Source organism: Crassostrea angulata, chromosome 10, assembly GCF_025612915.1.
Source record: "Crassostrea angulata isolate pt1a10 chromosome 10, ASM2561291v2, whole genome shotgun sequence".
Classification (NCBI taxonomy): domain Eukaryota; kingdom Metazoa; phylum Mollusca; class Bivalvia; order Ostreida; family Ostreidae; genus Magallana; species Magallana angulata.
Genome location: NC_069120.1, coordinates 40,947,110 through 40,974,727, shown reverse-complemented (window position 1 = coordinate 40,974,727; position 27,618 = coordinate 40,947,110). Strand labels below are relative to the sequence as shown.

General features: G+C 35.0%; 2 protein-coding genes across 2 annotated transcripts in view; both read left to right on the top strand.

The window, feature by feature from the left end:
• Positions 1-24,746, top strand: part of LOC128164796 (uncharacterized) — a 33,664-nt gene extending 8,918 nt beyond the window's left edge. Inside the window, exons 7-40 of the mRNA XM_052828794.1 lie at positions 88-182; positions 500-618; positions 1,045-1,093; positions 1,426-1,525; positions 2,286-2,392; positions 3,355-3,396; positions 3,529-3,609; positions 5,206-5,475; positions 5,867-5,966; positions 6,343-6,474; positions 6,727-6,864; positions 6,989-7,080; positions 7,169-7,270; positions 7,384-7,524; positions 7,646-7,690; positions 7,807-9,304; positions 9,408-11,042; positions 17,311-17,373; positions 17,741-17,855; positions 18,652-18,786; positions 19,128-19,270; positions 19,723-19,874; positions 20,068-20,401; positions 20,757-20,912; positions 21,210-21,591; positions 21,935-22,055; positions 22,317-22,409; positions 22,555-22,635; positions 22,732-22,844; positions 23,192-23,278; positions 23,549-23,667; positions 23,908-23,956; positions 24,178-24,310; positions 24,501-24,746. Of these exons, the coding sequence (XP_052684754.1) occupies positions 88-182; positions 500-618; positions 1,045-1,093; positions 1,426-1,525; positions 2,286-2,392; positions 3,355-3,396; positions 3,529-3,609; positions 5,206-5,475; positions 5,867-5,966; positions 6,343-6,474; positions 6,727-6,864; positions 6,989-7,080; positions 7,169-7,270; positions 7,384-7,524; positions 7,646-7,690; positions 7,807-9,304; positions 9,408-11,042; positions 17,311-17,373; positions 17,741-17,855; positions 18,652-18,786; positions 19,128-19,270; positions 19,723-19,874; positions 20,068-20,401; positions 20,757-20,912; positions 21,210-21,591; positions 21,935-22,055; positions 22,317-22,409; positions 22,555-22,635; positions 22,732-22,844; positions 23,192-23,278; positions 23,549-23,667; positions 23,908-23,956; positions 24,178-24,310; positions 24,501-24,674 (7,196 nt within the window). The 3' untranslated portion in view covers positions 24,675-24,746. The remainder of the gene's footprint in view (positions 1-87; positions 183-499; positions 619-1,044; positions 1,094-1,425; positions 1,526-2,285; positions 2,393-3,354; positions 3,397-3,528; positions 3,610-5,205; positions 5,476-5,866; positions 5,967-6,342; positions 6,475-6,726; positions 6,865-6,988; positions 7,081-7,168; positions 7,271-7,383; positions 7,525-7,645; positions 7,691-7,806; positions 9,305-9,407; positions 11,043-17,310; positions 17,374-17,740; positions 17,856-18,651; positions 18,787-19,127; positions 19,271-19,722; positions 19,875-20,067; positions 20,402-20,756; positions 20,913-21,209; positions 21,592-21,934; positions 22,056-22,316; positions 22,410-22,554; positions 22,636-22,731; positions 22,845-23,191; positions 23,279-23,548; positions 23,668-23,907; positions 23,957-24,177; positions 24,311-24,500) is intronic.
• Positions 24,747-25,810: 1,064 nt separating this feature from the next.
• On the top strand, positions 25,811-27,016 carry LOC128166893 (BAG family molecular chaperone regulator 2-like). The gene is made up of 2 exons (XM_052832345.1): positions 25,811-26,088; positions 26,489-27,016. The coding sequence occupies exons 1-2, from the start codon at positions 25,869-25,871 to the stop codon at positions 26,827-26,829; spliced, it is 561 nt and encodes a 186-aa protein (XP_052688305.1). The 5' UTR covers positions 25,811-25,868; the 3' UTR covers positions 26,830-27,016.
• The last annotated feature ends 602 nt before the right edge of the window (positions 27,017-27,618 follow it).

Sequence of the window (27,618 nt, the reverse complement as noted above, 5' to 3'; positions counted from 1 at the left end):
ATTAAACTTTGGAAAGCTGAACTTGAATTTGTGTAGGCCTATAAATGTGAAAGTTGACACTGGATGCTTTAATTTTATTTTGTGTAGGTGTCGGACAGGTGGTTCTTCAAGTGGCAGCCGCTACGCCCTGTAAGATGTGTTATGGAATAGAGAAAGCAGAGTTTCCAGCTAAGTATGCAGAGGTAGGACAATTCTTATCAAGTAACAAAAATATATACATTATTAAAGGAAAAAAAGAGCTGCATGCAATGAATCTGAAAATAGAAATCGAATTCTAGATTTAGATTTGTAGTCATTTTGAAACTTTCATCGGCATGAAAAGCTGTACTTAATAACTGTGATTATGTAATTAACATCACTGTTTATTGTAAAAGCATAAAATTCTTCCATCTTAATGTATCTTGTACAGTCTAAGGTCCAATTATTTCAACCCATTACACCCCCTCCCTTTTTACCCCAAAAAAGAATAAATCACAGCAAACATTTGCCTTCTCTGTAGACAATGGCGAAGGAATATGAGAGATGGATGAGTTGGTTTGGGAAGAAACACGGGCAGTACAAAATCGAGAAGGGCGACTTCCTGTGCGAGGAAGTGAAGGAGAAAATCAATAACGCCACGTGAGTTTGTGTTGTTATTACAGTCAAGTGCAACAAAGCTACACAGTGGCATTTGATAGATAACTATATATGGTATTATTGTGTATTACTTTATCAGCAGGAATTTGACATCATAGACACATTTTTTTTATTTGTCAGTAACTTTATACCTTGAACAAAACATTGATACACTGCTTAGATTCTGTCATTTTAATGAATTGAAAATGATCGACATTTTAAAAAGAATTTGGTTTAAAAAAAACCCTGACTCCTTCAAATACTTGTCATATCATATCAAAATATTCTAAAATTTGAATGTACTGGTCTTCTTTGTTATAGGCTTTGAAGGTATTTGAGGTACAGTGAACAGAACATGTATTTGTAGCGGACATTCAGTGGTAAATGACGCTGTTATGCTTGTGATTAATGTCTGTTCTGCATTTACAGGGTGATATTTGTGAACAACTTTGCCTTTGGCCCACAAGTAGATCATCAGGTTAGTAAAACTCAGCATAGGTAAACAGGAAATTTTTGTACATTATAGATTTGATAATGTTACAAACACTTAATCAATAATTCTTCATACATTACATGTACCTGGTATATTCATGTATGCTTCAAGTGTTAAAACATTCAAGAAGATTGTGATAATTTAAACTGTAAAATAAAATGCTCTCATAAAGACATGCAAGATCTGGCAAGTGTGAAAAAAATTTAGTGTAGTAAAAACTACTTCATTCTATTTGCATGTCTTTGTTTCTCTGACTTGATGCAAACACATATTTAACCATTCTCATACTTTAATTTGACTTATCCCTTTATCTTCAGTTGAAGCTGAGGTTTGCCAACATGAAAGAGGGTGCCAAAATCGTCTCCTCCAAAGCCTTTTGTCCAATGAACTTCAGAATTACAGACAGAAATCTGAGTGGTAAGTGATGTCATGAACATTCAAATAAAATTCCTTGGGAAAATTCTATCAGTTCAGTGAGACATTTTAAATGCCCGTGTTCTGCTAACATGTTGCAGACACCATTTGATTTAAATGTTATGAATAGAAATGAAAAACCAATTTGAAAAACACATTAATTTTATACTGATACTCTATTATATTCTATGTAAAACATGATACCTTTTCGCACTGTGAGCCAGCCAAGACTTTCATAAACCTGTCTAGTGTTGTACTTGTTGAAAATGCTTTGTATGGCACTGTGATCAACTTTGGAGTTAGCGAGTTGCCACAGTGCTTTGAGTGTGATTTCCTAAAGTATTCTTCCAGATATTGGGGCAATTATGAATGTAACAGAGTTATCTCCCCTTCGCGGTGAAGTTTCCTGGACAGGAAAACCTGTGACATACTTTCTCCACACAATAAATAGGGCAATGGTGAGTCTACCCTTTCCCCAGTCCCTCCACAATTCTTGCACCATTCCACAGGAAACGGATGTGTGGGAGGCAGATCCTGATGTTGCTTTCAAATGTGGCGTTTCTGATTGATCTATTATGCATCTTTGCCAAGAGACTGTCTAATTTTTCAACCAGACTCCATGTTTTAATCCAAAGTCCAGTCAGAAACAGGTTTATACCAGTTTGGGGTGGTTCCATGTGTCAGTTTCCCAGGACGACTTCCTGTCATGTGACAGGAGGTTAGGAGATTTTGACATACATCATGAAGACTCTGCCATTTACAGATATTGGGACGATCATGCATGTAGCTGAGCTGTCCCCACTAAGTGGTGCTGTTTCTTGGACAGGGAAACCATTTGGCTACTTTATACACACCATTGATAGAACTCTGGTGAGTAGGGGAGTTCCTGCATGTAGCTTCAGTCCAGGTTCATGCATCCCCTAATCAGTCACAAAGCCATCAATTCATCCTATCAGTCATACAAGCCATCTCTCTGGAATCATTTGACAAATTGAGTTTTTCCTTATATTTCAACCCCTCAATTGCGTACAATTGCAGTGCATTTCAATTTACTTATTTTTTTTTTGTTATATGCTTCATGATTTTCTCTCCATGTAAATTATGGTATTATCAACTGCTGGCAGCAAAATGATGAAAAAGTTTTCATCCTATTAAGCGCTGAAGGCACTTAAAAAATTAGAAAAAGGGGACATTTACAGGTACTTGAATAAACCAATGTTGTTTGACCTGGAATACCATGTATCATGAAATTAAGTGGAGAGCAAAGATTGGTAGAAATATTAAAAAAACTATTAGGGGAGTTACTTTTTGAGAGGTCGGTTATTCTCAATGGATGGAAAGGGACCATATAAGGGGTTGGGGGAGGGGGTGTGCAGTCACTAGGACAAACAGGATATTTGCCAACAGTTTGTCAATGGCTCAGATATTTTGCTTGTATGAACATCATTAGTCATTTAGAAGAGTGTTATGATTAGCACAGAAGTATAGCTGTATTTATCTATCCTATCATTCATGCATACAATGGAGAATTAAAGTTGACCTTCTTGCTAGCTAGTTTTTGTATTTTATAGACATTTTCATTATTATATTTATTAAAAGAATTTGTTTAACCATGTATTATTGCATGTTTTAATTTTTTTTTCTAATAGCAGTGTTAATATCATTTATATCAAGAATGCTTGGAATTCTTTTAACTTTGAAGTTATGTTGTCGTGGTGAAAATAATGTTTCCTATTAATTTTGATCAAATTGATGAAATAGATGCTTAATACATGTACAATGTTCTCTTTTAATGATCTAATTAACTGTATTGTTTATTTTTTTTATTTCAGCTTGAAAAATATTTCTTGAGAATGAAAAACCCCAAAATGAAGGTAAACAAATATTCTAATTTTGCTTCACTTTCTGAAAGAGAAAAGTGAAGACCATAAAAACGTAGAAACGAAAACGTATATAAAAAAAAAATATGTAGTCTTTAAATTAAAAATTCTTTTTATTCAAAACAGGATGAAGAGGATGTGAGGAAGGACCGTAAAGGTCGCCCCCTGACCCTGAGAGACAAAAATAACATCAACAACAAAGAAAAGGTTGGTGGTTGACTATGTTTTTAACACATTGAAAAGGTCTAAATTAATAGACTTATTTTTGTCTCAGTGTTTATTGACAAATAACCCTTTTTACACATAATAAATTTTTAAGTGGTACTTTGGAGATAATTTTTTAAGGATGGGTTAAAATGAAATTGTTTTGCACTATCTCTGTATTTGCAATTTGACCTTTGTATATACAGGTAACTCTTGATGGCTCGAACTTCGATCGCTCGAAGTTCTTGATCGCTCGAAGTGAGTCTAGAGTCCCGATTTTTTTTCCCATATAACTAAGCAAATTTACTCTTGATTTCTCGAACTCTTGATCTCTCGAAACCCTTGATCCCTCAAAGTCAAACTGCAGTCCCGTTATTCATAATCTATAGTTTTTTACTCTCGATACCTCGAAGTGGCTGTGTATATCCAAATGTTACCTAATTAACACCTACTTGGTCATTGAAAGGCGTTAGACGTGTGACCCGTGTCACGGGTTGTTTATTCAGGCCACACTTGTCCTGCAATGTGATAATTGTTTGATGATTGGCCATATCGATACCTAATCTATAATTTATACGAACCGTTATGCGTTGATTTGGAGACGCAGTGAAAATGAGAAATTAATTGAGACGAAAAGATAATTGTGAGCCATGGGGAAATTTTAAAACTATTAAAACTGTAGAAATTATGCTTATCAGCATCATTGGCATTATAATGATTATTGCTGAACAAGTTTTTACAGCTGGTGAAGGACCCGTACAATGGGACAATGGGGGATCATGGTGATACTCATTTATTTTATTTACGACATGTCATCTCGCAGTCGAGTAGTACTCGGCAATCTGATCATAATATGATGCATAAAACAAATAATTGCAGTGTATCATTCATTTATGCAATATTTGTTTCTATTTAGTTTTAAAAATATGCACTGGGTCTGTATACTTAACTGAAAAGAAAATGTTGTTTAAGCATGTGCGTAAGGTTAGCACTAAATAAATGGCTTAATCATAACATCCAGTAAGACTAATTTTAAAACCCGTCGGTCAACCTGGAAAATTCTGAACTCTTGAAAACTCGAACTCCTGATACCTCAAAGTTTTTCCTCTGTCCCATGGAGTTCGAGCTATCAAGAGTTACCTGTACTTACATTTACGAGGATGAGTTATGATGATTAAAATATTTGAATACTCTGTTATTTGAATTTTATTATCTAATCAGAAAACCTTTAAGCAGTACCAGTACACAGTAGGGTATCAAGGAAAGATCCTTTTTTTATATAGAAAATAAATGAGATCATGAGAAGATGAAAGAGACATGTCACAAACAAAAAATAATGCATGGATTGATCAGCATGTATACTGTATACAGGGAATATTTACTCCTGTTTTATTTTTGTCCTCTTTGTCAGCAGGCAAATTTTATGTTGGGCAAATTCCAATGTCTTAAATTATCTATCTTTAAACACAACTATGTCTGGGCAAATTCAAGACCAGGCAAAACCTTTGTAAGGAAAGAAGAAAATAACTCTGTATACAGTATTTTCCGATTATATTTTAGATGGACATGTTTTGATGGCCAGTTCTTCTATAATTTCAGGAGGAAGTCAAGAATGGTGTCTTGAGGCGCAGGAGCAGGCTGTGTGTTAGCAATGTAGACAGCAGTTCCAACAGCTCATTCCCCGCCTCCCGCAACCTGGACTTTGACAGCGCCAGCAACACCAGCACCGCGACCAGTTGCACCACAATGGACGAGAACACCCAGGTACCTGGCACTACCACACGGCGACAGTGGTCAGAGTGGGTCACCAGCAGGCCGATGAGCCACTCAGCGGTTATGTCGGACAGGGACGGGGAAGAAAGTGAAAGTGTAAGTCAAGCCACACCCCCACCCCCCGGGGGCCGGTGTGTGTTTGTCTTGTCACAAAACGACTGTTTGTCAGAAGGGCAGTGTGTTTTCACATTTTCAAGCTTTTTTCTCTCTCTCCAATCCTGACATGAACTGCCACTTTGAAATACTGTGGTTTATTAGGAAAATGTTCATCTCTTGTCTAGAATTTTTAAATTGGATATGGAAAAAAAATAAAGTGAAATTTTATCTTAGGCATAAGTAATCATGGATGAACCACAGTATTACATGCCACTGTGTGTGTGTGTTGTATTAGCATAACTGGTAATGGTCATCCTACATGTTTGGTTGTCAACTGTTAATTGTAGCATAGATTTACTAAAAGAGTTTGGATTTTAAATGGATTTTTCAGTCTCATGTGGATGTTGAGGAAGAAGATCCAAAGGTCATCAAGCCGATAGAAAAGCCAATGAAAACAAAGAGAAACTTGAAAAAAGACAAACCAGTGGGCGGTAAGAGAAATACAATAATAACTTTAACCTTATTTATATCAGGGACCAGTAAGTGAAGCCATTGATATTCACACAGGTTGATAAGAAACCTTATTTCATGGATTGATATTTATTTAAATTGATGAATACTACTGTGGAAAGCATGTGTCTTTTTTTTGGAGGGAAAGAAAGCAATCTGCAAAACTGAATGATTTTCAAATTCACAAATTATTTAGATAATTGCTGGATAAACAAGCCAAATATGACAGTTATATAAATTAATTTGACATTGAGAGCAACCAGGCATGCTATATTAACAATATTATATTAACTCCCTTATGCTGTCTTTGATAAAACATTTGATCTAATGAATGCCTTTCTTTGTACATGTATATAGGGAGAAAGAAAACTAATTTTAGTCGACAGTCTCGCGCAAAGAAAAACAAGGAAAAGGCAAAGACAAAAGTTTTGGGGTTGGATAGTCTGAATTTGCTGCATACCCACACTTTGATGTCTACAGCAAAATCAGGTACAAAAGATGAAGGCTTCATGAAATCAAGTTCTGTATTTATAGGTGTGACCATGTCAGTGTCTTGTTCTTTTATACAACTTTGATTTTTACATTCGGGTTCAGACTCCATACATGCTTGGGAAATCAAAAAATGTCCATATCTTGACCATTTATTCTTGATCTTTCTTTGAAATTTTTTTAAAGGCAAAGATTCCAATTCCATTTGTTCCTGATTTTTCGTTAAAACATTGGTGTTTTTTTCTTTATCAGACTCGCCCCCAGAGAACACGATGAAGTGGAATGACATCAGTATGACCTCAGTGTCCTCGTCTTACTTCAAACCTACCACCCAGAGTCGGTCCATCTCGTCCCTTGAATCTGAGCCCCCAGCCCTGCAGCATCTTCTAGGTGTGTAGACTTTTAAACTAATGAAATTAATTAGAGGACAGATATCTTGATCTTGCTTCAAAATTTTTATGAGTATTGAGCTCATGGACATGTGATAAAATGAGTTGATTCTTTTTTTCTTCAGATTTGTTTAAACAGCAGTACATGCAGTTTATATCTTACATGAAAAGCCCCCAGTATAAAATTGCCATTCAACAAGAAATTGAAAGAGAAAAGGTATACTCAAAGCTTAGTTTTAAAACTTGCAGATCGCTTCTTTTACAATCTTGGTGTAGTTGTTAATTAATTTTTAATTGAATTTCAGCAAAAACAGCTACAACTGAGAGCCAAAGCCATGCACCTTGAGGTGCAAATATCAGGGCTACAGAAGGAGGGAGTGTCACGGCTGAAGCAGAGAATGAAGGAGGTAAGTGCTGATAAAGCCAAGGGCAATAAGATCAAAGGTCGGTTGTAAAATTATCTATGAACAGTAAGTTATATGTAGGTGTCAGAACTGAACGGTTAATGTTGTTTCTACAGCTTGGTATCAGTGCTGAGAATCCGTCAGAGTTCCTGACACAGGCCAAGAAGATTGTTACAGGGCACAAAGAGCTCCAAGGTCATCTCAACAACATCCAAGGTCAAGTGTCCAGTCTGGAGATGGAGAGAAACAAACTAGTGGTCAGTTCACTCTCAGTTCACTTAGTCAGGAGAATTTGTATAAGAACTTGCTCCGTTGTTGTATTAACAGAAGAGATTTAATTTTATAGTTAATTAATGGATGTATTGTCTTGTGTTACAGGGTGAAACAAATCAGCGTATCTTAGGCCAAAAGAATGGACACAAGGTAAGAGATTCATGAGCTCTTTGGTTTTGTTTAAAAAAAGAAAAATATTAACCTGAATATACATGTAATTAATGTGAAATGTTTGTAAACAATGATTTTCTTGATATCAATTGCAGAATGGTTTCATCAAACCGGAACTGACTAATGATTTGATCAAACATGTCAGCACCACTTATTCCCAGAAGAAGAAGCTACTTAACAAAGTGAAAGAGCTAGAGGCAGAAGTTCAGGCTTTGGAGAGCGAGAACCAACATCTTACTGAAGTAGAGAAGGAAAATTTTATCCGACTAGCTCAGGGCCAGAAACTTGTGCCAAATCTTTATCAACGACTTGGGGATTTATCAAAGGCAGCTATACCATCACCCATAGTGATCCCATTAACCACCACAGCTATCCCATCTTGCACGGCTGTCTCCTCATCTTCAGTTACACCATCAACTTCAGCTCTCTCATCAGCTACGCCATCCGTTAAAACTGTCAAGAGTGTCTATGTGGCACAACCATCAGGCAAGTGTAGTCAGGTGGTAGAAGCTGTACCTATAAGTGGAATGAGAAGTATCCTGTCTCCAACTTCTCAAAGCTCAGGGATTATACCATCTTCTTCAACTGTACAAACCACACCAGCTTCTGCTGCTACTGTGCAGGTTTCAAATTCCTCGTCAAAGCCAGAGGTGAAAGTGAAGAATAACTTGTCTTTACAATCATTGTTAGAAGCCAGTGCTATGCAGAGGGAGAAAAGACAAGACATGAAGTCTATAGTAAACATGGTGGAGAAAGTGAAAAACCAACCCATTAAAGAAATTAAAGTCCTACCCAAGAATGGAGTCAAACCAACGATCATAGCACTCCATGGCATGCCCAAACCCTCACTCCCAGTCAAGATACCACTCGGAAAGGTGAAGACCGAAGAGGTTCAGTCCAAGCCGTCGTTACCGGTTAGTATTCCACTGGATAAGGCCAAACTGGAGGACATCAACAAGAACAAAACCTTTCCCTCCACAAAGGAAGAAGCGATAAAAACGGAGAGACTTATGAGTATGTATTCTCCCATCAGTAGGTCAAGTAGTGTGGACAGCACAGATACTGCTGAAGATTCGCCTCAGAGTTCAGGAAGTTTGCTTAAAGGTAGTACATCCTCAAACTCTTTGATTCGCAATGTGCTGGATGGCAAGGCAAGTCTTCATTCCGGTGGACGAACAATAAACAATTACATTAAAGATGTGGTTAGAGACCAGATTACGGGTGCCTCCGCTAAGCAAGTGTCTTCAGTGCTGACAAACCACTCCAGATCTGAAGACAGAACCATGTCTCAAAAACTCAACCTGGCAGAGGCCTTGATTCAGATGTCGGAGACTCATAATCACATCAAATCAAAAAGTGTGCCAACATTGAACAACAAAACCCAGGTGCATGTAAAGCAGCCGACTATCATTAAGCGTAAACACAAAGACCAGATCTCATCCAGTGTGCCAAAAAAACCACGCACAGAATCGTCCTGGACCTCTCCGGCTTCCAGCTGTTCAGAAACTCTCACCGCTAGTTCCATCTGGACCCCCGGCTCAGAGTTTTCCACCAGAACAAACAGTCCCCTCTTCACTAAAGCAGCTGTTAAAGGTAAGAGACAGAGGTGGAACGAGTTTGTAAGAGTGAAGGTTTTATATTGAAAATATGTTAAAAAGAGTATCAATATGTCATTTAATTTAACCTCAATTTTCAGAACACAGAACAGATAAGTCGTCATATAGAGATTCCCCTAGTAAGCCAAAAGGAAGGGACATCACTAGTGAGTTTGATGCTTTACTGGCACTAGCATCATCAGAGCTAACGAAGAATAAACAGACTGAAAAACAGAACAAGTCCAGCTATCACCGTCATAATAATGTACACAGGAAATCGTCAACTAGATCTCATCATGATCATTCCAGAAGTGCCCCTTACACAAAGATCAAACTTTCAGGGCCAAGAACACCCCCTGGGAGTCCCCCAAATCACAGGCAGGGTCCACGCACACCTCCTGGGTCCCCTACCCAGGGCCTAAATAACCATAGGATAGATTCAAGAAGTTCACATGTCAACAGTAGACAGAGGAATTTGTCCAATCGCGGTCGAGTACATTACAGGAGGAGTGATACCCACGGGTCGTACAGTAGTAAAAGCCGCAGTCCTAGTTACGACTCAAGTCGAAGCAGTCGATCTAGGTCATCTAGCAGCTCTTCTTGTAGTTCAGGGTGTTCCTATTCTAGCAGAAGTAGGTCACGAAGTTCCAGCTGCAGTAGCAGCTGTAGCCGGGGTGCACCAGCTAAAAGGGCACCAGTAAAACAACAACCAAGTACTCCTAAACCTGGCGTATCCCCGGGAAAAGCTAGCGTCAGTACGCAACCTATAGCATTAAAAACCAGTATACCTAGTGCTACCTTAAATGGCAGCTATCGTATTGTGCATAGCACTGCAAATATGAATAATCCAACAATGATGATTATGGCCAATAATCCAGTTAATTCAGGGAATAATTTAATACAGTCTGCTTCTTTGGGGAACCAGGCTATCCCAGCTTCATCGCTGCCCAACAATGTTGTAGTTCTTCAATTAATGCCACAGAACTCGGGAGCCAGTGGACAGATTATAAGGACTTCAATTCCAGGCACTCTAGTGACGTCCCAGCCACTGCCAGCTCAGGGTAAAACTGTCAACAACTTCACCCAGCCACTACAACAGACCCCGCAGGTGCCCCCTCCCCCTCTTCCTCCAGGTAGCAATGTAGTCCAACTCAACAATGGACTAGTGCCCCCAACCAATGCTGTCCAGCCTAACGGATTTCAGTTTACCTTGGATAACAGAGGAGGCACTTTTAGTTTTCCGGATTTAACACGTCCACCCCCGAACATAGCAGTGAAACCATCTAATGTTAGTCTTCCTGTGCCTGTGGGTAACACCAACAGACCACTGCTGCCTTTGCCCAAAGGGCAGCAAAAAAGGCTGCCCTCAGCCCGTGGGCAAGCACCCATTCTGACTATAAACCATAGACAACAAGGCAGTCCCAGTAATGTGTCCATACAACCCAGACCCAACCATAACACTGTCCAAAATGGATTCCAACCCAACATGAACAACAATTTCTCGCCCCCTCAGAAGTTTGGCGAAACTCAACGAGGCCAGACTCTGAAGCCCCGCATTCCACAGCAGATGAATTTCCGCGGATCTCAAGTCACGATACAACCGGCACCATCGGGTGTCATGCAGGGAAACAACTCTAATGCTAGACCTCGGTACACCACTTTTACAGTGCCATTCCAAGTGTTTAACAAGGATCAAGGAAATGTTCAGCAACAGTTCGGAACCCAAATGCAAACTGGTGAGTGTGCTTTTGTGATCTGAATCATTTTTCTGTAGACATGGTAAAACACTTTTTGTGCTCTTTAGTTTTATTTTTAGCAATGTATGTGTGAAATGATGATGGAGTTTCTTTATATGAATATTTATTTTCTCTATGTACATGTACAGTAAGGGTAAAATACGATAGTTTTAATTTAAATGTTTTTGCCATCAAAGAATTTTTGCACAAACTAAAAATTGATATTCATGTTTTGGATAAGATATGAAACTAAGAAGACAAATGAAAACCACTGTTAAACTCATTAACCTTAAATTTAAGAAATTTGTATAAGGAAACTCAACTTCACAGTATCTGTAATGATTGTGGCTATCATACATTTTCAGTTGTTTTTTTCTTTCACTTGTGTTTGATTTTCAGTTATAGTTGAAGAAAAAATATCATCCCCTTCAAAATAATAAAATGGTATGTTGCAGAAAAAGTTATATTTCCCTGTCAAATACTCCAAAAGTTGTCTTTCCTATTTCCATTCTATGCCAGCTTTTGGGCATGTTTTGTTGTTTTCCATTCATCTTTTAGCATTTGCATGGCATTCATAATAATTGTGTGTAAAATACTTGTACTTATAGTTTGCATGAAAGATTCCAAATACTTTGATTAATCTTATTTTGGTTTATCAATATGTTAAGGGATGCATGTGTTTGAAATATAGGTGGATGTCTTTTGTAAAGCGGAATACTCCGTAACAAATTTGATGAATATTGTAAAAAAAAAAAACAACTTTCAATTCCCATTCCGTTTTTTCATGTATTTGATTTGAATCTTGCTCCTTTAATTCACTTATCAAATAATATTGTGAATGAATGTATGTTATCTGATGACATAAATTTAACGATATAACGCAGAAATGAAAAAGGAAATATGTATATAAGGCATTTGCCATTATTGGTAGTTTACTAATTGGGTACAATAGTTCCTATTTCACGTTTTTTTTTTTTTTTCATCTGACAGCAGTTTAAAACATCACTTAATCTTGACTTATATCATTATTTAAGTTGCATACTTCTTACAGGTTGGCAGATGTAAGCTGACTCTCTCGTCATTCCAGAACACATTAATTGACCGACACGACACGTTTTCTCGCATGTCACCACGAAAAAAGAACTAGCAGAGGGATCCAGCACAAATTTCAGAGGCAGCCCTTGTCAACACCCAGGGAACGAAGAGGAGAACCACCTTCATCAAGTTTGATCTCAAGGCAGCCATCAAAATATTGCATCGTTATAATCCATCAGATTTTATTCTTCATGAAATATACTGCACAAATTTTTTTATTGTTTTTAAAAAAAAATGTATTTTTTTGGTAGATTTGTTTTCGATTGGAATTTGAACTTTTTTTAAAAAAAATTAAAAGTTTGTATTGTGTTTTATGAAATGTCTTATTATAAGCTTATCTGATTTGATTGTTGTTGTTTTTTACTGGTAATGTTACTGGTTTAGCTAAATTGTTAGTACATGTATTGTTTGCTGTGGTTTTGATTTTGGCATGAAACTGGGCCTCGTCATCTGTAATTGTATACAATAACAACATATTATCCCATCCCAACTATTTCAACACAGAGAGTCAATGCACAATAACACTAGAAACCTCAGTTTCAGCATAATTTGATTTTTTTCACTAAGATCAACTTTAATATTCATGAATTATTGCTAACCAGCCCAGTGCCAGAAGAATATTGCTCAATTGAGATGTACATAACCTCATTCATTCGATCTCTCCCACACATGCAAATGAAATCCTTAGGAAAATTAAAAAAAAGATAGAATTTGTATGTTGCATTAACTAATTGTTTATATACACCCTTCATTCTTCATTCCCATCCTAATTTAAGTTATTTATAGTACCCATAATTACTGATATTAGTGAAACTTTTTTAATGGCCTATTTATTCATTTTATATCTAACTAAACTATATAATGATGTTTACATGTATTTAGCAATTGTTTTTCTCTCTCCTCACCTTTTTGAGTGATAACCAAGTTTGTAAGAACTTTTTTCCCAAATAATGTAGGTTATGGCTTGCTTTTAGGTTAGAGAGATAAAAAACCCAAACTTTTGAAGCTTAGAAAATAGTATCATAGCGAGACAGTAGTTGGCTTTGCTTTTAAATTACAAAGGTTTAAAAAATCTGGAAACCTCAACAATCTTAACATTCCTCTTCAATGAATTTATTTAATGTACTGTTTTATATAAAAATTTAAATTTAATATTTATTATTTCAGAGACCCTATTCTTTATTTTTAATTGACTTTAATGGTAACATGGTTTATTGTTAATGCGCACTAAATCATTCTATTTTTGTAACAAGATTGGTTGAAAATGTGGAGAATATTAATTCAAAAGGTATGCTGTGGCAAAGGTTCACTTTTTATCAGATTCTATTTAAATTTCATATATGAGTGAAATTATTTGTACATGCATAGTGATGGACAGAAACTTGAGGCTTAGCTTGTACATATAATATCAGATTTCAACATTGCAACTATTTTTTTGTCATCTTGAAACCGGTTATTTCAGGAATATACGCATACCGGTATGTATTGATGTGTTTATTGCACAGGTGAAATTTTTTTTTTAACTATACATATGTTGAATGGTGAAAAATTGCAGGTGTTTTTGAAAGAACTTTGTGCAATAAAGTATTATACACCCATTTTCAACATTGCAGCACTACTGTAAAATGGATGTAACATAGATTTTAAGAAAGTGCATGCTTGCGCAAATAAAAGTTTTCATTTGTGATTGAATTTGAAGTCCATGAATGTATTTATTGGAATGGATTGTAATAAATTTGTGATTAATGAGTCTGTTTAAAGAGGGATATGTATGATTTGTGACTGTGTCAAGTTGTCAACAGAGTTCATTGGATTCTATCTAGATTTTGTGAGAGAAAGATATGGATAATATATACCTGTATATGTAAATGTATTTTTGATGGAGGAAAACCATACCAATATTGTAATGATACACAAGTGTTCCACAAGTTTGTGTTGTTTGCTTGGACCCCCTCTAGTACAATCCAACAGAGGAAACTTGGGTTTTCTGGTGACTGTGTATACATTGTATATGTTATGTAAAAACTAAAAAGACAAAAAATTGTAACTGAATGTTATTAGTGGAGTGTGCTTGTATTAGACAAAAATTTCTAGCTGTGTTAGACATAAAATGTTAACAGTTTTTAAATTAAAGAGTTTATGAAAGATGGCGACGTTAGAGGAAGTTTAAAAGGGCATGTTTGTAAATTGAGTAACCAATTGTACATGTATCTGGTATTTATTGTTCATTTTGGATGATTTTGGTTTCTGCACAAGTTGTTTTTTTTGTGTTAATTTGGGTGTTTTCCCCAGGCAAGATTCATAGTAAACCATGGAATTTTTTTTTGTTGAACTCCCCCCCCTCCCCCCCACCCCCAAACCTCCACCCCACCTTACACCCCCCCCCCTTTCCAAACTTATGAGAATTGGTCACCGAGAAGTCTAATTGTTGGGTTGCTTGACAGTGTTGAGTTGCTTTATTTATAATTTTTCTGCACAGCAGCTGTAATCTTTGATTTTACGAGTATTTTTTTCCTTCTTTTTTTGTCAGGGAATTTTGTGTGTTTGTTAACTTTTGAGAATGAATTGTAACAAAACAAAAAAACAAGACGCAAACATGGTGATACAGTTAATCATAAAAAGTGCTTTGAATGTATTAGATAAGCCAGACAGAAGAAATTACTCTTCGTGGATTAATTAATTTTTTTTTCCTTCAGAGAATTAATTTTTTGATGTGGGTGTTTTTTACCTCAACCCACCAGTTACAAGTTTATTGTAATTATTATATGTATTTATGAATTAAGGAAGACCATTGTAAGATTTATCTATTGTATGTCACACACAGGGATGCAACACCAGTATGAAGTGGGAACAAGATATGTCATCTTTGTCTTGTATCCATTCATCTCTACTTCTTTTTTTTCAGTTTATATTTTTAAACGGTTTAAACTAGCTTAAGTCTGTGATATTCCATGGTTTTATTATTTGTACCAATAAAAAAATACTTGCTTTTAAACATGATTGTTTTTATTTAGTACTTGATAAAAGATGCAAGGGAGAGGGACTCTTAAGTTATAAGGACTTTTTTCCAATCCCATTGATTTAATAGAAAAAATATGTTCAAATCAAAAGATGCAATTAGGCAGGCAGAGGAACATGTTTAATTTGACCCAGATTGTTTAAGTCTACACAATGCAGTACATGTATATTTAATCAATTTACTCCAACTGGATGCTCATTTCGAACTAATTTTAATGAGGAAAATATTCTAAAAAGCATTATGTTCTGTTATTAAAACAAAATTTTATTGGGCCCACAAAGTGTTATAAGCAATATAATGAAATTTAAAATTAAACATTCATATAGATCTACTAGTATATTAATTTATTGAATACCATGAATAAGTCAATACCTCAGGATGTCTAACCGAATTAGTATGGTAATCATGGCTGAAGTAGATTAATTTATTACATTTATATATAGTAATATTAAGTAAATGGTTCATAAAAAGATGCCTCGCAAGTTGCCGAATCTTACAAAAAATGAACATTTAACAAACACGCTGTTTTAAATTTTCAATAACAATGTACCAGGTAATTTTAAATTCAATATGCTGAAAAGAAAATAATATGAAATTTCACGCAAAAGATCTTTGTATTTTTAACACAAAAAACGTATCACAATAATGTCGAAAAAATAATCTTGTGAGAAAGGGCAATAAAGGTAATTTTCGACGAAAAAAAAAGAAGAAAAAAAGTTAAGCCCACATTTTGTGCAATTTTACAGGACCTTTCGCAAATAATTTAAACGCGTTACTGAGCGAATTGATGCAAAACTTTTGTTTATTCTGAGTCACAATCAATAGTTAAAACCCTTCGTCTTTTTTGAAATGCGCTATCATGTTGTTACAATAGCCAAAATAACGCATTTTCTCGCGTTTTTCAGTCTTTATAACGTGTTATATCGCGAAAGGTATGCGGTTTTTCTAGAAAGAATTGCGTTATATCCCGATATTATCGCGTTTTATTAGCGAAAAGAAAATATTTTTTCCGCACAGTTTCGCACCGTATATTCGCGAAAGTTAAGCGTTATGTATTGCAAGAGCTATATTCGCGAAAGTAACGCAGTCTTGCATTATTTTTTGAGAAAGTCGCGCATCTATTCGCTTAAAAAAATGATAAGATTGTTAAAATAGAATATAGGTATATATCAATTTATTGAAGTATGAAAACCATGTCTCTATTATTATGAAAATTTTGAACACTACCAATTCACATACTCTGCTTAACGTAAAGGATTCTTTACGCCCTTCCGTTTATTCGGTGTGTGTGTGTTTTAACCAATTAAAGATTGACAAAAACCACAGGGGGGTATCATCATGTCCTTTTTAATGATGTAGACTGTCAAAATTGATTTCATTAACAATATATTCATATACCATTGTTTGACAAAATATCACTGATATTCTGCGGATCCCCCTCCCCATCACATATCTCGGCAACGGTTATGCACTCAGTTTACCCAAAACCATTAGTTTCGTAATAAAAAAAATCAGTATAATTGAAACTTGTAAAAAGCAATTCTGTCGGCAGTTCTTTCAATAGAGGCTTTATCTTTTAATTACGATATTTCGTCACTACATTTTTTGTTCACCAAAATCTTGATGCGAAACTAAATCAAAACATTAACACACCCGCGCACATGTTGATGTTGGATGTTGGAGTGGATGGAGGTCTATAACTAATTAATCATGTTTAATTCGTATGTGTATGTATTACATCTGCAGATTTTGGAATTTACATATTTTTTAAACGATACAATAGTTACGAGTGTTTCATGTTGTGTTTTGATTTACGCACAGTCAGGCAGTTTCTTTCGCAGATGCATCAATCCGCGAAATACATTATATTCTGACTTGCGATAGAACTTGCAAGGAATTATAAATTAATTAATCAATCAATCTATAAGCTTATATCAACTTAATTTACTTTAATAAGTCACTTTCTTACAACTACCTGATATGAGGCATAATGTTAAATTTTTTACTGTTAAGATTGTTATGTACAATTATTGCATTCAGGATGTGTTTAACCTTTTATGTTATTCACTGGAATATATTTTAAGATGAACTAATGCAACAAATGCCAAATGGCTGAGCCTGATGTATCCAAAGGGACCTGTTATTGTAACACAGGGAGCATTGATGATGAATCACCGTACCTGAAGTGTCAAGTGTGTGAGAAACGCTTTCATCTCGGTAAGGCAGCATGCTGTGTCAAGGTTCTCTAAAATTATACCCAGTTAACTTATGTGCAGCATTAGTGTTTTCTTTTGAAATGAATATAGTAACATTGATAATGATATATGATGAATTAAAGCATTATAGATTTAAATTTTCTTGATGTATCATATTATCATTAATTAATTATTACAATGATAATGTTTCATCAAGAGAACTTCTTTTGGGAAATTAAATAAAAAATATCAGGAAATTAAATGTGGTTAAAGTGTTTAGATGCAGAGGAAAGGATTTCAACAAAAAGTTAATTAAGTTAGACATGTACTTTAAATTTAACATGGTCTTTCTAGATGAAGTAAAGAGTCACAATATCTTTTGTTTGTAGATTGTTTGAAGTCAGGTGCCCCATCGTCTATGGTAGGAGATGTATTCTTTAATTTCACTTGCACAGACTGTGCAGAAGATGGCCAAGAAGATGTGAATAGAATGAAGATGCAATGGTTTGAACTATTCATAAGTACTTATCCATAAACCTAAGATACTAATTGGTGCTTAATATTTTGCTTTCATATTTATCAACAAAAAGCAATTTACAGTTATGAATCTATTTTCAAAATAGAAAATTTTTCATGCTTCTAAGATTGCAAAATAAGAATTTATATTTGGTCTGTTTTTTATCAGTACAGCTTTAACCCCAAACTTTTGATTCATTTTAAATATCAATTTTATTTGACCTTAAAGGTCAAGGTTATTATAAAGTATAGTGAAGTTACAAGTAAATGAATAAAACATACACCAGCAGATTGATCAATAATTGTGTAATATCTCAGCAGCTGTAGCAAACATGTAAAAACTTAAAGTCTAAATTCCTAGCTATACATGTACATATATTTTATTAATAATTGTGTAATATCCCAGCAGCTGTAGCAAACATGTAAAAACTTAAAATCTAAATTCCTAGCTATACATGTACATATATTTTTATCAATAATTGTGTAATATCCCAGCAGCTGTAGCAAACATGTAAAAACTTAAAATCTAAATTCCTAGCTATACATGTACATATATTTTTATCAATAATTGTGTAATATCCCAACAGCTGTAGCAAACATGTAAAAACTTAATTAAATCTAAATTCCTAGCTATACATGTACATGTAAGTGCTTCAAAGCCACCATTGTGTTTAAAGGTGTTTCTTCTTATGTACCTTGTACATTAGCGGAATGTTGAGATAATAAATAGTACCGGGTAGTTTATATCTATTCTCTCAGTCATTGACCAGTCTCTGGGTTGTAGGACACAGGTGGTGTACCTGGCCCTGTATAACCTGCAGAGTCTGGGACAGTCGGGAAAGTGTGGCTACTACAGGTGGAAGGAACACATCTGTGCCTACATCGACCGGCACTGGAATACCCTGTTTGGATCACACAGGTAAGTCAAAACTTTTATTATTCACCACAAACAAGGGCATATTTTGTACTTGTACTACCAATATTAGCAAGATTTTGGAATAGTTTTGTGTTTTGAGTTTTTTGTTTGTTTGTTTGTTTGTTTGTTTTTTTTTGGGGGGGGGGGGGGGGAAAGAGGGATTGAACTTAAAATATCTGCAAGAACCAAAGTTTATATCATTTGTATACAAACATGCTGAAATAGAGTATATACTACATGTTACATGTATTGTAATCAAGAAAACTGCTGGATTACTGATAAAATATATTTTTCAGAAATGGTCAGTTACATTGTTTTGATCTCTATGATGATCTGAATTTTAGGAAAAAGACGACCCTATGGCACGGGACGGTGGCCGGTACCTTGTCCTCGGGCTGTCCTCATCACTTTACCTCGGGGGCCAACGAACTCGGGGAGACAGGCTGGTGGAGGCTGACCACAATGAAACCTCCCTATGTAAAGAAAGGTCAGAGATACAAGCTGTGTCCAAAAGTAAAATTAAACCCTTAAATTAAAAAAGTGTTAATTGTTTCTGTAAAAACCTTACAAAAGCCCTACATTTGTGCTTTTTCCTTATAGTTAGGTTCAATACTTTAGTCATAAGTAACTTTTATTGTTAAAGATTAGGACATGAATTTTTTGTAATGCAAAGTGCAACATATACATGTGTATAAATTGATGGATCTCAAGACATGTGTTGATTGTGCTGAAGTTTCTGCATGGATATACATGTACTGCATAATTTATAATGTAAATTCATGAAATGGTTCATAAATTCTTTGCATGTGAGGTGAAAATTATGTTTGGGTAGATTTTCCTGAAAACAGAAGAACATGGTATTCCACATGTAAAGACTACCGGTAAGTTTATTAGATTATTTTAGTGGAGTTCGTATTAACTTGTGTTTGCTTTGAATAGTGACCACCACCCCAGTATCCACCCCAAAGTCCAACCGAAGGAGGGGCCCTGTACTGGATACAACCTTAAAGGTCGAGGGGCTGAGGAGCAGGCGAGGAAAGACCTCCATAGAGTCAGCCATGGAACTCAAGGCCAAGAGAGAAACTTTACTGGTGGGACATTAAAAGAATCACCAAATTCTTCTATTCCCATTAATATTTTTTCATGCAAATCCTTAAAAATTATTATGTTGATGTAAAGGTATCTGTTGGATATACTGAGTCTTGCATTGAAGTGCATTTACAACTCAATATTTTAAAATATTGATGATGATGTTGATGATGATGATGATGATTCTTGTTGAAGGAGGCTAAAGAAATGAGGAGATCAAAGTCTACAACTCCAGGGGTTTCTCCAGTTCAGAGTGAGGCTTCGGACAGTAACTCCCAGTTCACTGGACATAATTTTTTCCGACAGGATCCAGACTTTATAGTGATCAAACAGGAGTCCTCAGACTCTCTGGATACAAGTCAAAACCTATCGGCCAATCGCAGCTTTTATTCTATCGCTTCCTCGGGCAGTACTTCCATTCGGAGCCTGTCTGAATCTTTCAAAGAGGTGGATGAGGACAGCCAGTTCTCCTACACAAGCAGCACGAGGACAGATTCATGGCTGACAGAACAGGAACTTAAACCAAATGGTATAATTAACTTGCTCTTATTTATTATCAATAGTTCTGAAGTTTTTATTTTATCCAAAACTAGATTTTTGAGGTAAACAACGGCCAAAGTTTTTTCAAAGTTTGAAGTGACAATGTAGAGAAAATCCATAAGAAATACAAATGTCATTGTATGACAAGACAAATGTCATACAAGTTAATCATTGTGTGATGGACTTGATGTTTCAGATGTTATGAAAGAGAAAATACTTTATTTTGTTATAACTTGAGCAGAATCAGTAGAATAATTGCATTTCATTTGATGATAGGGAGGTCATTCTAGCTTGGCCCAAAACAAAAATGTTAAACATCAATTCATGTAACTGTTCGTTTTTAGCAAGTCTGCCCTCCATGTTGATGTCCGATGACCAGGAGTCGGAGAGTGATTTTGAGATTGACCCAGGAACCATAACTCCTCCTCCTGAATCTCCAATGCAGAGAGAAGACTCGCCTACCCTACAAGATATCCTCAGCACTGTATCATCTGTGGATGGTATGAATAAACCTATTTTTATGTGGGCAAAGAAAGATAACATTGGTACCATAATGTGAACATGAACAAGTGAAGTGAAGTATTTATTCAGACAAAGTGTTATTTCAATTAGCATGAATAATTTATCATTAAAATTTTCTAGACCAACTTCTATTTAGGCTCAAGAAAATTTTTGATATTTTAGAGTATATGTCTTGCTGTTTATTTAATGCCTCATTTGTTTTAGACTATGCGCAAATGAGTCAGTCACAAGAATTGTTTTTTTGAGACCTTTTTCCATTTCTCTTTCTATTTCAGACAAATCAAACAGTACAGATCCTGGCACGAGACCCCCTGTCCTACATACACAGACCCCCTCATTACAGACATATCAAGCCCCAAATAAACATGTGGAGCAACAAGAACCACAACAACTGATTATTAAGCAGGAGGAGCCTGGGACTCAGCGTACTCAAACACCAGACAGCAGCAAGCTCGAGCCTGAGGAGGAGGACTCGGTTGTAGACTCGGAGTCAGAAAGTGACAGTAATGAAGAGGAGGTTGAGGACGAGGAGGTTGAGGAAGAAGAAAAGCCTGGGACCTCTTCTCAGTCCTTGGGTCGAGCCTCACATAGGAAGAGGAGGAGGCTTGGGCAAGAAGAGGAGGAGAGGAAGGAGAATCTGGAGCCACCTCCTCCGAAGTAAGTTATAGGGTGGAGGGGCCAGCGAGACTAATTTGTTTAAATGATATTGTGAAGGGGGTTAAAGTTACTCATTTTTGTATTTTGGTGTAAACAAACATAATTATGCAAAGGTTACAATGAAACACAGTTACAGCAAAGAGATTATTAATGTATTTATGTTTACATGGAATGTATATTTCATTGTCTTTAGTTTTGAAACATATTGAACTTATCAGATTTAACAAAGTATTGTGAATAAAAAATTTTCATCCATGGCACTTTGTTCATCTGATATGTCAATATGCAATACATGTATATGAAATGATGTATGAGATAAATATTTTGATTTTGAAAACAATAGGATGCATTTGATGAGTTTGTATGAAGAGAGACAGTTGCTGAAGAAAATGAACATGGCTGCAGATGAAGGACCACTTCCTCCTGAGCTGCATCGATTAAGGCGCAAACTGATCGTGAGACAGGTAAACCTACACTTCAGGTACTTGTAGTTCTTCAGAGGCAGTTTAGGCAGGAGGGGCCATTAATTACCAGTAGTTGATATTTAGCATGCATTCCATTATTTGATCTTTATGTACATGTATAAGCGATCATTCAAATATTATTTCTTCTTTGAAAAGTTTGTTCACACATAAATGCAAAAGAATCTATGAATTTCTTTGATTTGATTATTATGATTATAAGTTGTGATACATAAGGCACTGTAGAATTCTAATATCCTACAGCAACAGAGAGAGAGGGGACTGCCAGTGTTTGATGCCGATGCTCAGATGAATCAGCTGGCTCAAAAATTCTGGGGAGATTCATGGGAAAATGAGGTAAAACAAAAAGAACATGCTTTCATGTACCAATACATGAACACTAAAATGTATCAAGAGTCTAAAGCTGAAGCAGCATTAGAATTACCGTACATTTAACCTGTCCCTCTCTGCAAGAAATTTTGATCAGATTTTGTTGTTGCAGGAAAACAAAGAATATAACCCCAAAGGGGTCCCCACATCACACCTGTCATCTGGAGAAGCCAGGGTGCTGGATAGGTTTCAGGTAAACAATTTAGTTCTTTTCCTGAATCTTGTCAGATTTTATTGTCAAGATTTTGTTAAGATTTTACATGTTAGTTACTTCCTTCAATCGTTTAAGGTGGCACCAGCGATCTCCCACATGGTCATGCTTCAACAGCCTTCCTTCATCAATCGCCTGATTGGTACGGATGATGATCAGCTGACCAGTATTCGGAGTCCTTACACGTCCAGGTTGAAATACCTACTTGTAGATTTCACTTGTATTTATTTTATATCTTTATAAACAGAGAGCAAAACAGTGATAAAAAGGAGTTACTGTTTTTGAAATTTTAGTTCATTTTTTTTTAAATTATGTAGAATTATTCAATGTACATGCTTGTAGATGGTCTTTAATACCTGGTACATATACATGTACCAGTGCATAAGAAATTCACTTAAATTTTCATTGTGTTATAAACTTGAAAAAGCACTGACATAGATATCTAATGTACATGTACATGCATGCATATTGCATATTACAAGCTTACCATAAATAAATGTATGTCTAAATGTTTAAGGTAAGAAACTTGTAATTTCAGAATGCTGAAGCCATTTATTAGAAGAGATTATGAGTCACGCCCTCTGAAAATGAGATTATTAGAGGAAATCAAGGCATATCCACACAGGTATGATAAAGAATGAAAACACATTGCACATTACATCTTTTAAAATGATTAGTAAAAGACATTCAAAGGAACAAATTGCTTGAGTTTCTTCATTCTTTTATCTACTTCAGTGAGGTATGTTACCTTATATAATAGATTTTTTTTCACTATGGAATTAAAAACAACTTTTTCGAGCACTATTAAGTGAAGAAACTCACTAGATTGGCATTTGCTACCTAGAGAAATAACTTGGAAGGAAAAAAAATTGTATTGTGCATCATCTTTCTGCAGAGACAAGCAGGACTGGAGGCCGTCCAGCCCCCCACCCATTGACTACTGCTACGTCCGTCCACAACATATCCCCTCCCTCAACACGCTGTGCAGGGAGTTCTTTTGGCCTGGGATTGATTGTAAGTGTAGTTGTCTTTTACATGCTATCCCATGCATACTGTATTTTAGGGTAAATGACAGATAAAGAAGATGCTTTTCTCTGTAAGAGGATTCTTTTTTATGCAAGAAATAATTTATTTTACAATGTAAACAGAATACTTTGTATTTGATTTAAGATTATTCAACAAAATGAAAAATTCCCACCAAGATGCCATTAAGTAAGTTGGTAGTCAGTTAATGCGATATTTTGTTATCCACAGTATCTGAATGTCTACAGTATCCTGACTTCAGCTGTGTTGTTTTGTTCAGGTGAGAATCTGTGGATTTAAATCATGAAAGATACTTTTACATATGTAGTGCAGAATGAATTGTGATACAAGTACTTGTACATGATTTTATATTTGATATTGCACCAGGTTTACTGGAAATATGATAAATATTTTCTACTTTTGACCATGTTTAGCAAATAAATTCTTAAATGAGCATAGAAACACAGACTAAATGTTTTTTATTATTTTTCTTTTTAATAGGAAGATTGTTATAGGGTTCTCTTTTATGGTCCCAGATGTTAAATTCAATGAAGCTTATATCTCCTTCATCTTTACTCACCCAGAGTGGAGACGAGCAGGCATTGCCAAGTTCATGCTTTATCATCTCATACAAGTAAGTGCGTGTATCTATATTGATATATTTCTTAAATAGAAAAAACTATCTATAATATTGTGGAATATTTTAATTTCTAATTAAATGGAGGAAAATATTTTAATTTTTTAACCATAATCATTATGGTATATAGAAGAAGAAAAATGAAAGAGTTACCTCCCTTTAACACATTTTTTCTTTCTATTTTCAGACTTGTATGGGGAAAGATGTGACGTTGCATGTGTCTGCCACAAATTCTGCCATGCTGATGTACCAAAAGTTTGGCTTCAAGCCAGAGGAATTTATTCTTGACTTTTATGACAAATATTACCCAGAAGACTCGAAGGAATGCAAACATGCCTTCTTTCTTAGATTGAGAAGATAAGATCTGAAGTATTTATAGGAATGCTTTGACAAAATGTACAATTATGATATTAAAATAAATTTTAAAAATATATCCTGGTACAATCCTTGTATTTTTTTTCATATCGAAATCTACATGAACATTGAGGAATTTAATCTGCTTAAAAGGTTTGATCTTCAGTCAAGTTCTATAAAACTTTTTAATCAGCTAGTTGCATGAATTTCAGCTCTTAATGTTAAAAAAGTGTAGTCATGTTTAGAAGTTGACTTTGGCTTAGTGTTAGTTGTAATTTAACTCTGCATTCATTTTATGTAAGAAGTAAGGGTGAAATTGACCTTCATGTGGACAGTTCTTAATTTTATATACATATACACACTGTACCTCCACTTTTTCTTTTTTTTTCCCCCGTTTCAACTCTTAGAACAATGCAGAATTGCTCTTTCAAAACAATTGGATACAAAATTGTTGGATTACCATTAATCTTAATTAAGTACATGTAATATAAAAAGACAATAAAATTAGTACACAGAGGTTTGCATCATTTTGGAATTTAAATGTACTGGTATTTGAAATAGAAGAAAATTTTTGTGTAATTTTTGGGGGGTAAAACAAGATTGTTAAGAGGTGTGGAGTTGAGTAGTAAGCCTTAACTGGTTGTTTGAAATCAATTTATTCATTTATAAAATGGGAAGAAAGAGTTAATGTAGCAGATAACTATGTAAAACATGGTTTCTTGGAATAGGAAAAAACCCCAAACATTTTACATTGTTATGAGATTACAAAACACGCAATGATCAGTTTAAGTATATTGGAAAATCTATTTAAAAAACACTTTAATTTTTAATTTTCCTCCAAAATTATGAGGCATATCAAGTCAAAAACATTTATCAAACATTTTTGTGCAGATGTTTCAGCATGACTACCGGTACAGTAATATTTAGGCTATATGTGGAAATATTTCAGCTGAACTCATGGCCTGGGCTTAAACCATAGATCGATTATATTAAATATATATTTTTTTTAAAAAAAAGTTAATAGTTTATTTTATAAGTTTAAAAAATTGAAAAAAAAATCACAATTTTTTTTCTATTACAAAGGATTGACGTGAAATAGAATTTGGGAAAATTCTAGAAAATAGTGGAATGAACTAATTAGAATCGGGCTCGGGATTGCAAACAGAAAGTAGGCAGCCGAACAAAAACACATTCTTACAAAATGAGCAAGAAAATGAAACACAACAACCAGTTTGTCATGGTTGGAACATCTGGCGAGGAAGATTCAAGACCATTTGTTTGGAAATGCTTGGACGAAATCGGAAAACGAGTTGAAAAATTGCGAGAAGATGCGGTTAAATTGGAGGCTGAGAAGAAAGTGTTGTTGTCAATGTTACAAGATGTCCAAGATAAAAATAACCGAAACATGCCAGAGGTAGAGGGTAAGGAAATGTTCACAGATTACGCGAGTTAGACTTAGCTATATAATAGTAGATGAATGTCAGTTAATTACAGGTGTAAATCTAGAAAATTCCACAAAAGCTGCATGATGATTCACACGGGATTGTGTAGAAAAATACCAGTAACAAAAATATTGTATATCCAAGGAAGAATCACTCCCCGTGTAACTAACTTTTATATGTATATGATTTTTTTTTTTTGCAAACTCCTGTGTATTAGTATATCAAATTCTTTAAAGAGTAACTGTCATTTTCACCCAAGAGGATTTTGAAGACAACCAAGTGCGGAATGGTAGACTTAGACTTGATTCTTTGGATAAAAGAGTATTTGAAAATAACAGAACATTATTGACTTACTGAACTTGTGTTCTTACTTTTTTAGTTGAAGAAATTGAAGCCATGGCAGAGAGACTGGTTTGTCGATGTCTTACAGTAGATATTGGAATCATTACACCGAGAACTGAGGAACAGGAAACAGCTCTGAACAAAGTGAATAAACTTATGCATGAAATTGAACAGCAGTTCAACCTTGACATTCAAAAGACCCTCCACAGGGCTAAGGCTTACCTTAATGCTTGCCTCTCTGAACCAGTGGGAGCTCATATAGATCATCGCTTCCAAGGAATGATTATTGAGTGTAACATTGATGACCAGAAGAAAATCAGAAAAAGGCTTGAATGTCTTGTGGAGACGTATTCACCATCAGAAGATTTGAATGGATAAAATTTATTATGAATGGTTGTTTAAATATAGATTGCTTCTTATGACATATATCCAGGAAAATGGCAAAGTGATATTACTTTAAGTAGGCAAGTATTTGTAATCTCAGTTGTGCTGTACAACCCACTATTGTTTCTATAAACTTCAATACCGTAATTTTTAAAAAATTAAAAGTCTACTTAATAAGGTAGTGGCCCTCTTGCTGTGTATATATTCATTGTTTGAGGTGATATAAAGCTAAAAAAAGTTTTCTTTCACATTATATTGAGTCTCATTCATATTAAGATAATGGGGTGGCAAAGATGGCAATGACTGTCTTTTTCAAGTTACTCTGCCACCAGTTTATTAAGGTGCGAATAGATTTTGAAAGCTTCCATGACCTAGTCAAATATCTGTTGCATGGCTGTTTCTATTGTAAATAAATAAATAAATAAATAAATAAATAAATATATATATATATATATATATATATATATATATATATATATATATATATATATATATATATATATATATATATATATATATATATATATATATATATATATATATGATACATTTTCGTTTCCTGAAGTTGCTTGAATCTACAACAATCACATGTTTGAAACCAAGCATTTTCTCAAAAGTAAATTTTTGACTTGTTTTATATGCTAGTCTGCAGCTATATACATGTATGAATACTGGCATGTACAATTATCTCCAAATTAGACATTGCTTATGTGTATTTTGGTCTTAAACATACTTTCTGTCTTAAGCAATTTTCTTTAGCCCTTTCCTTATTTAGACCTGTGA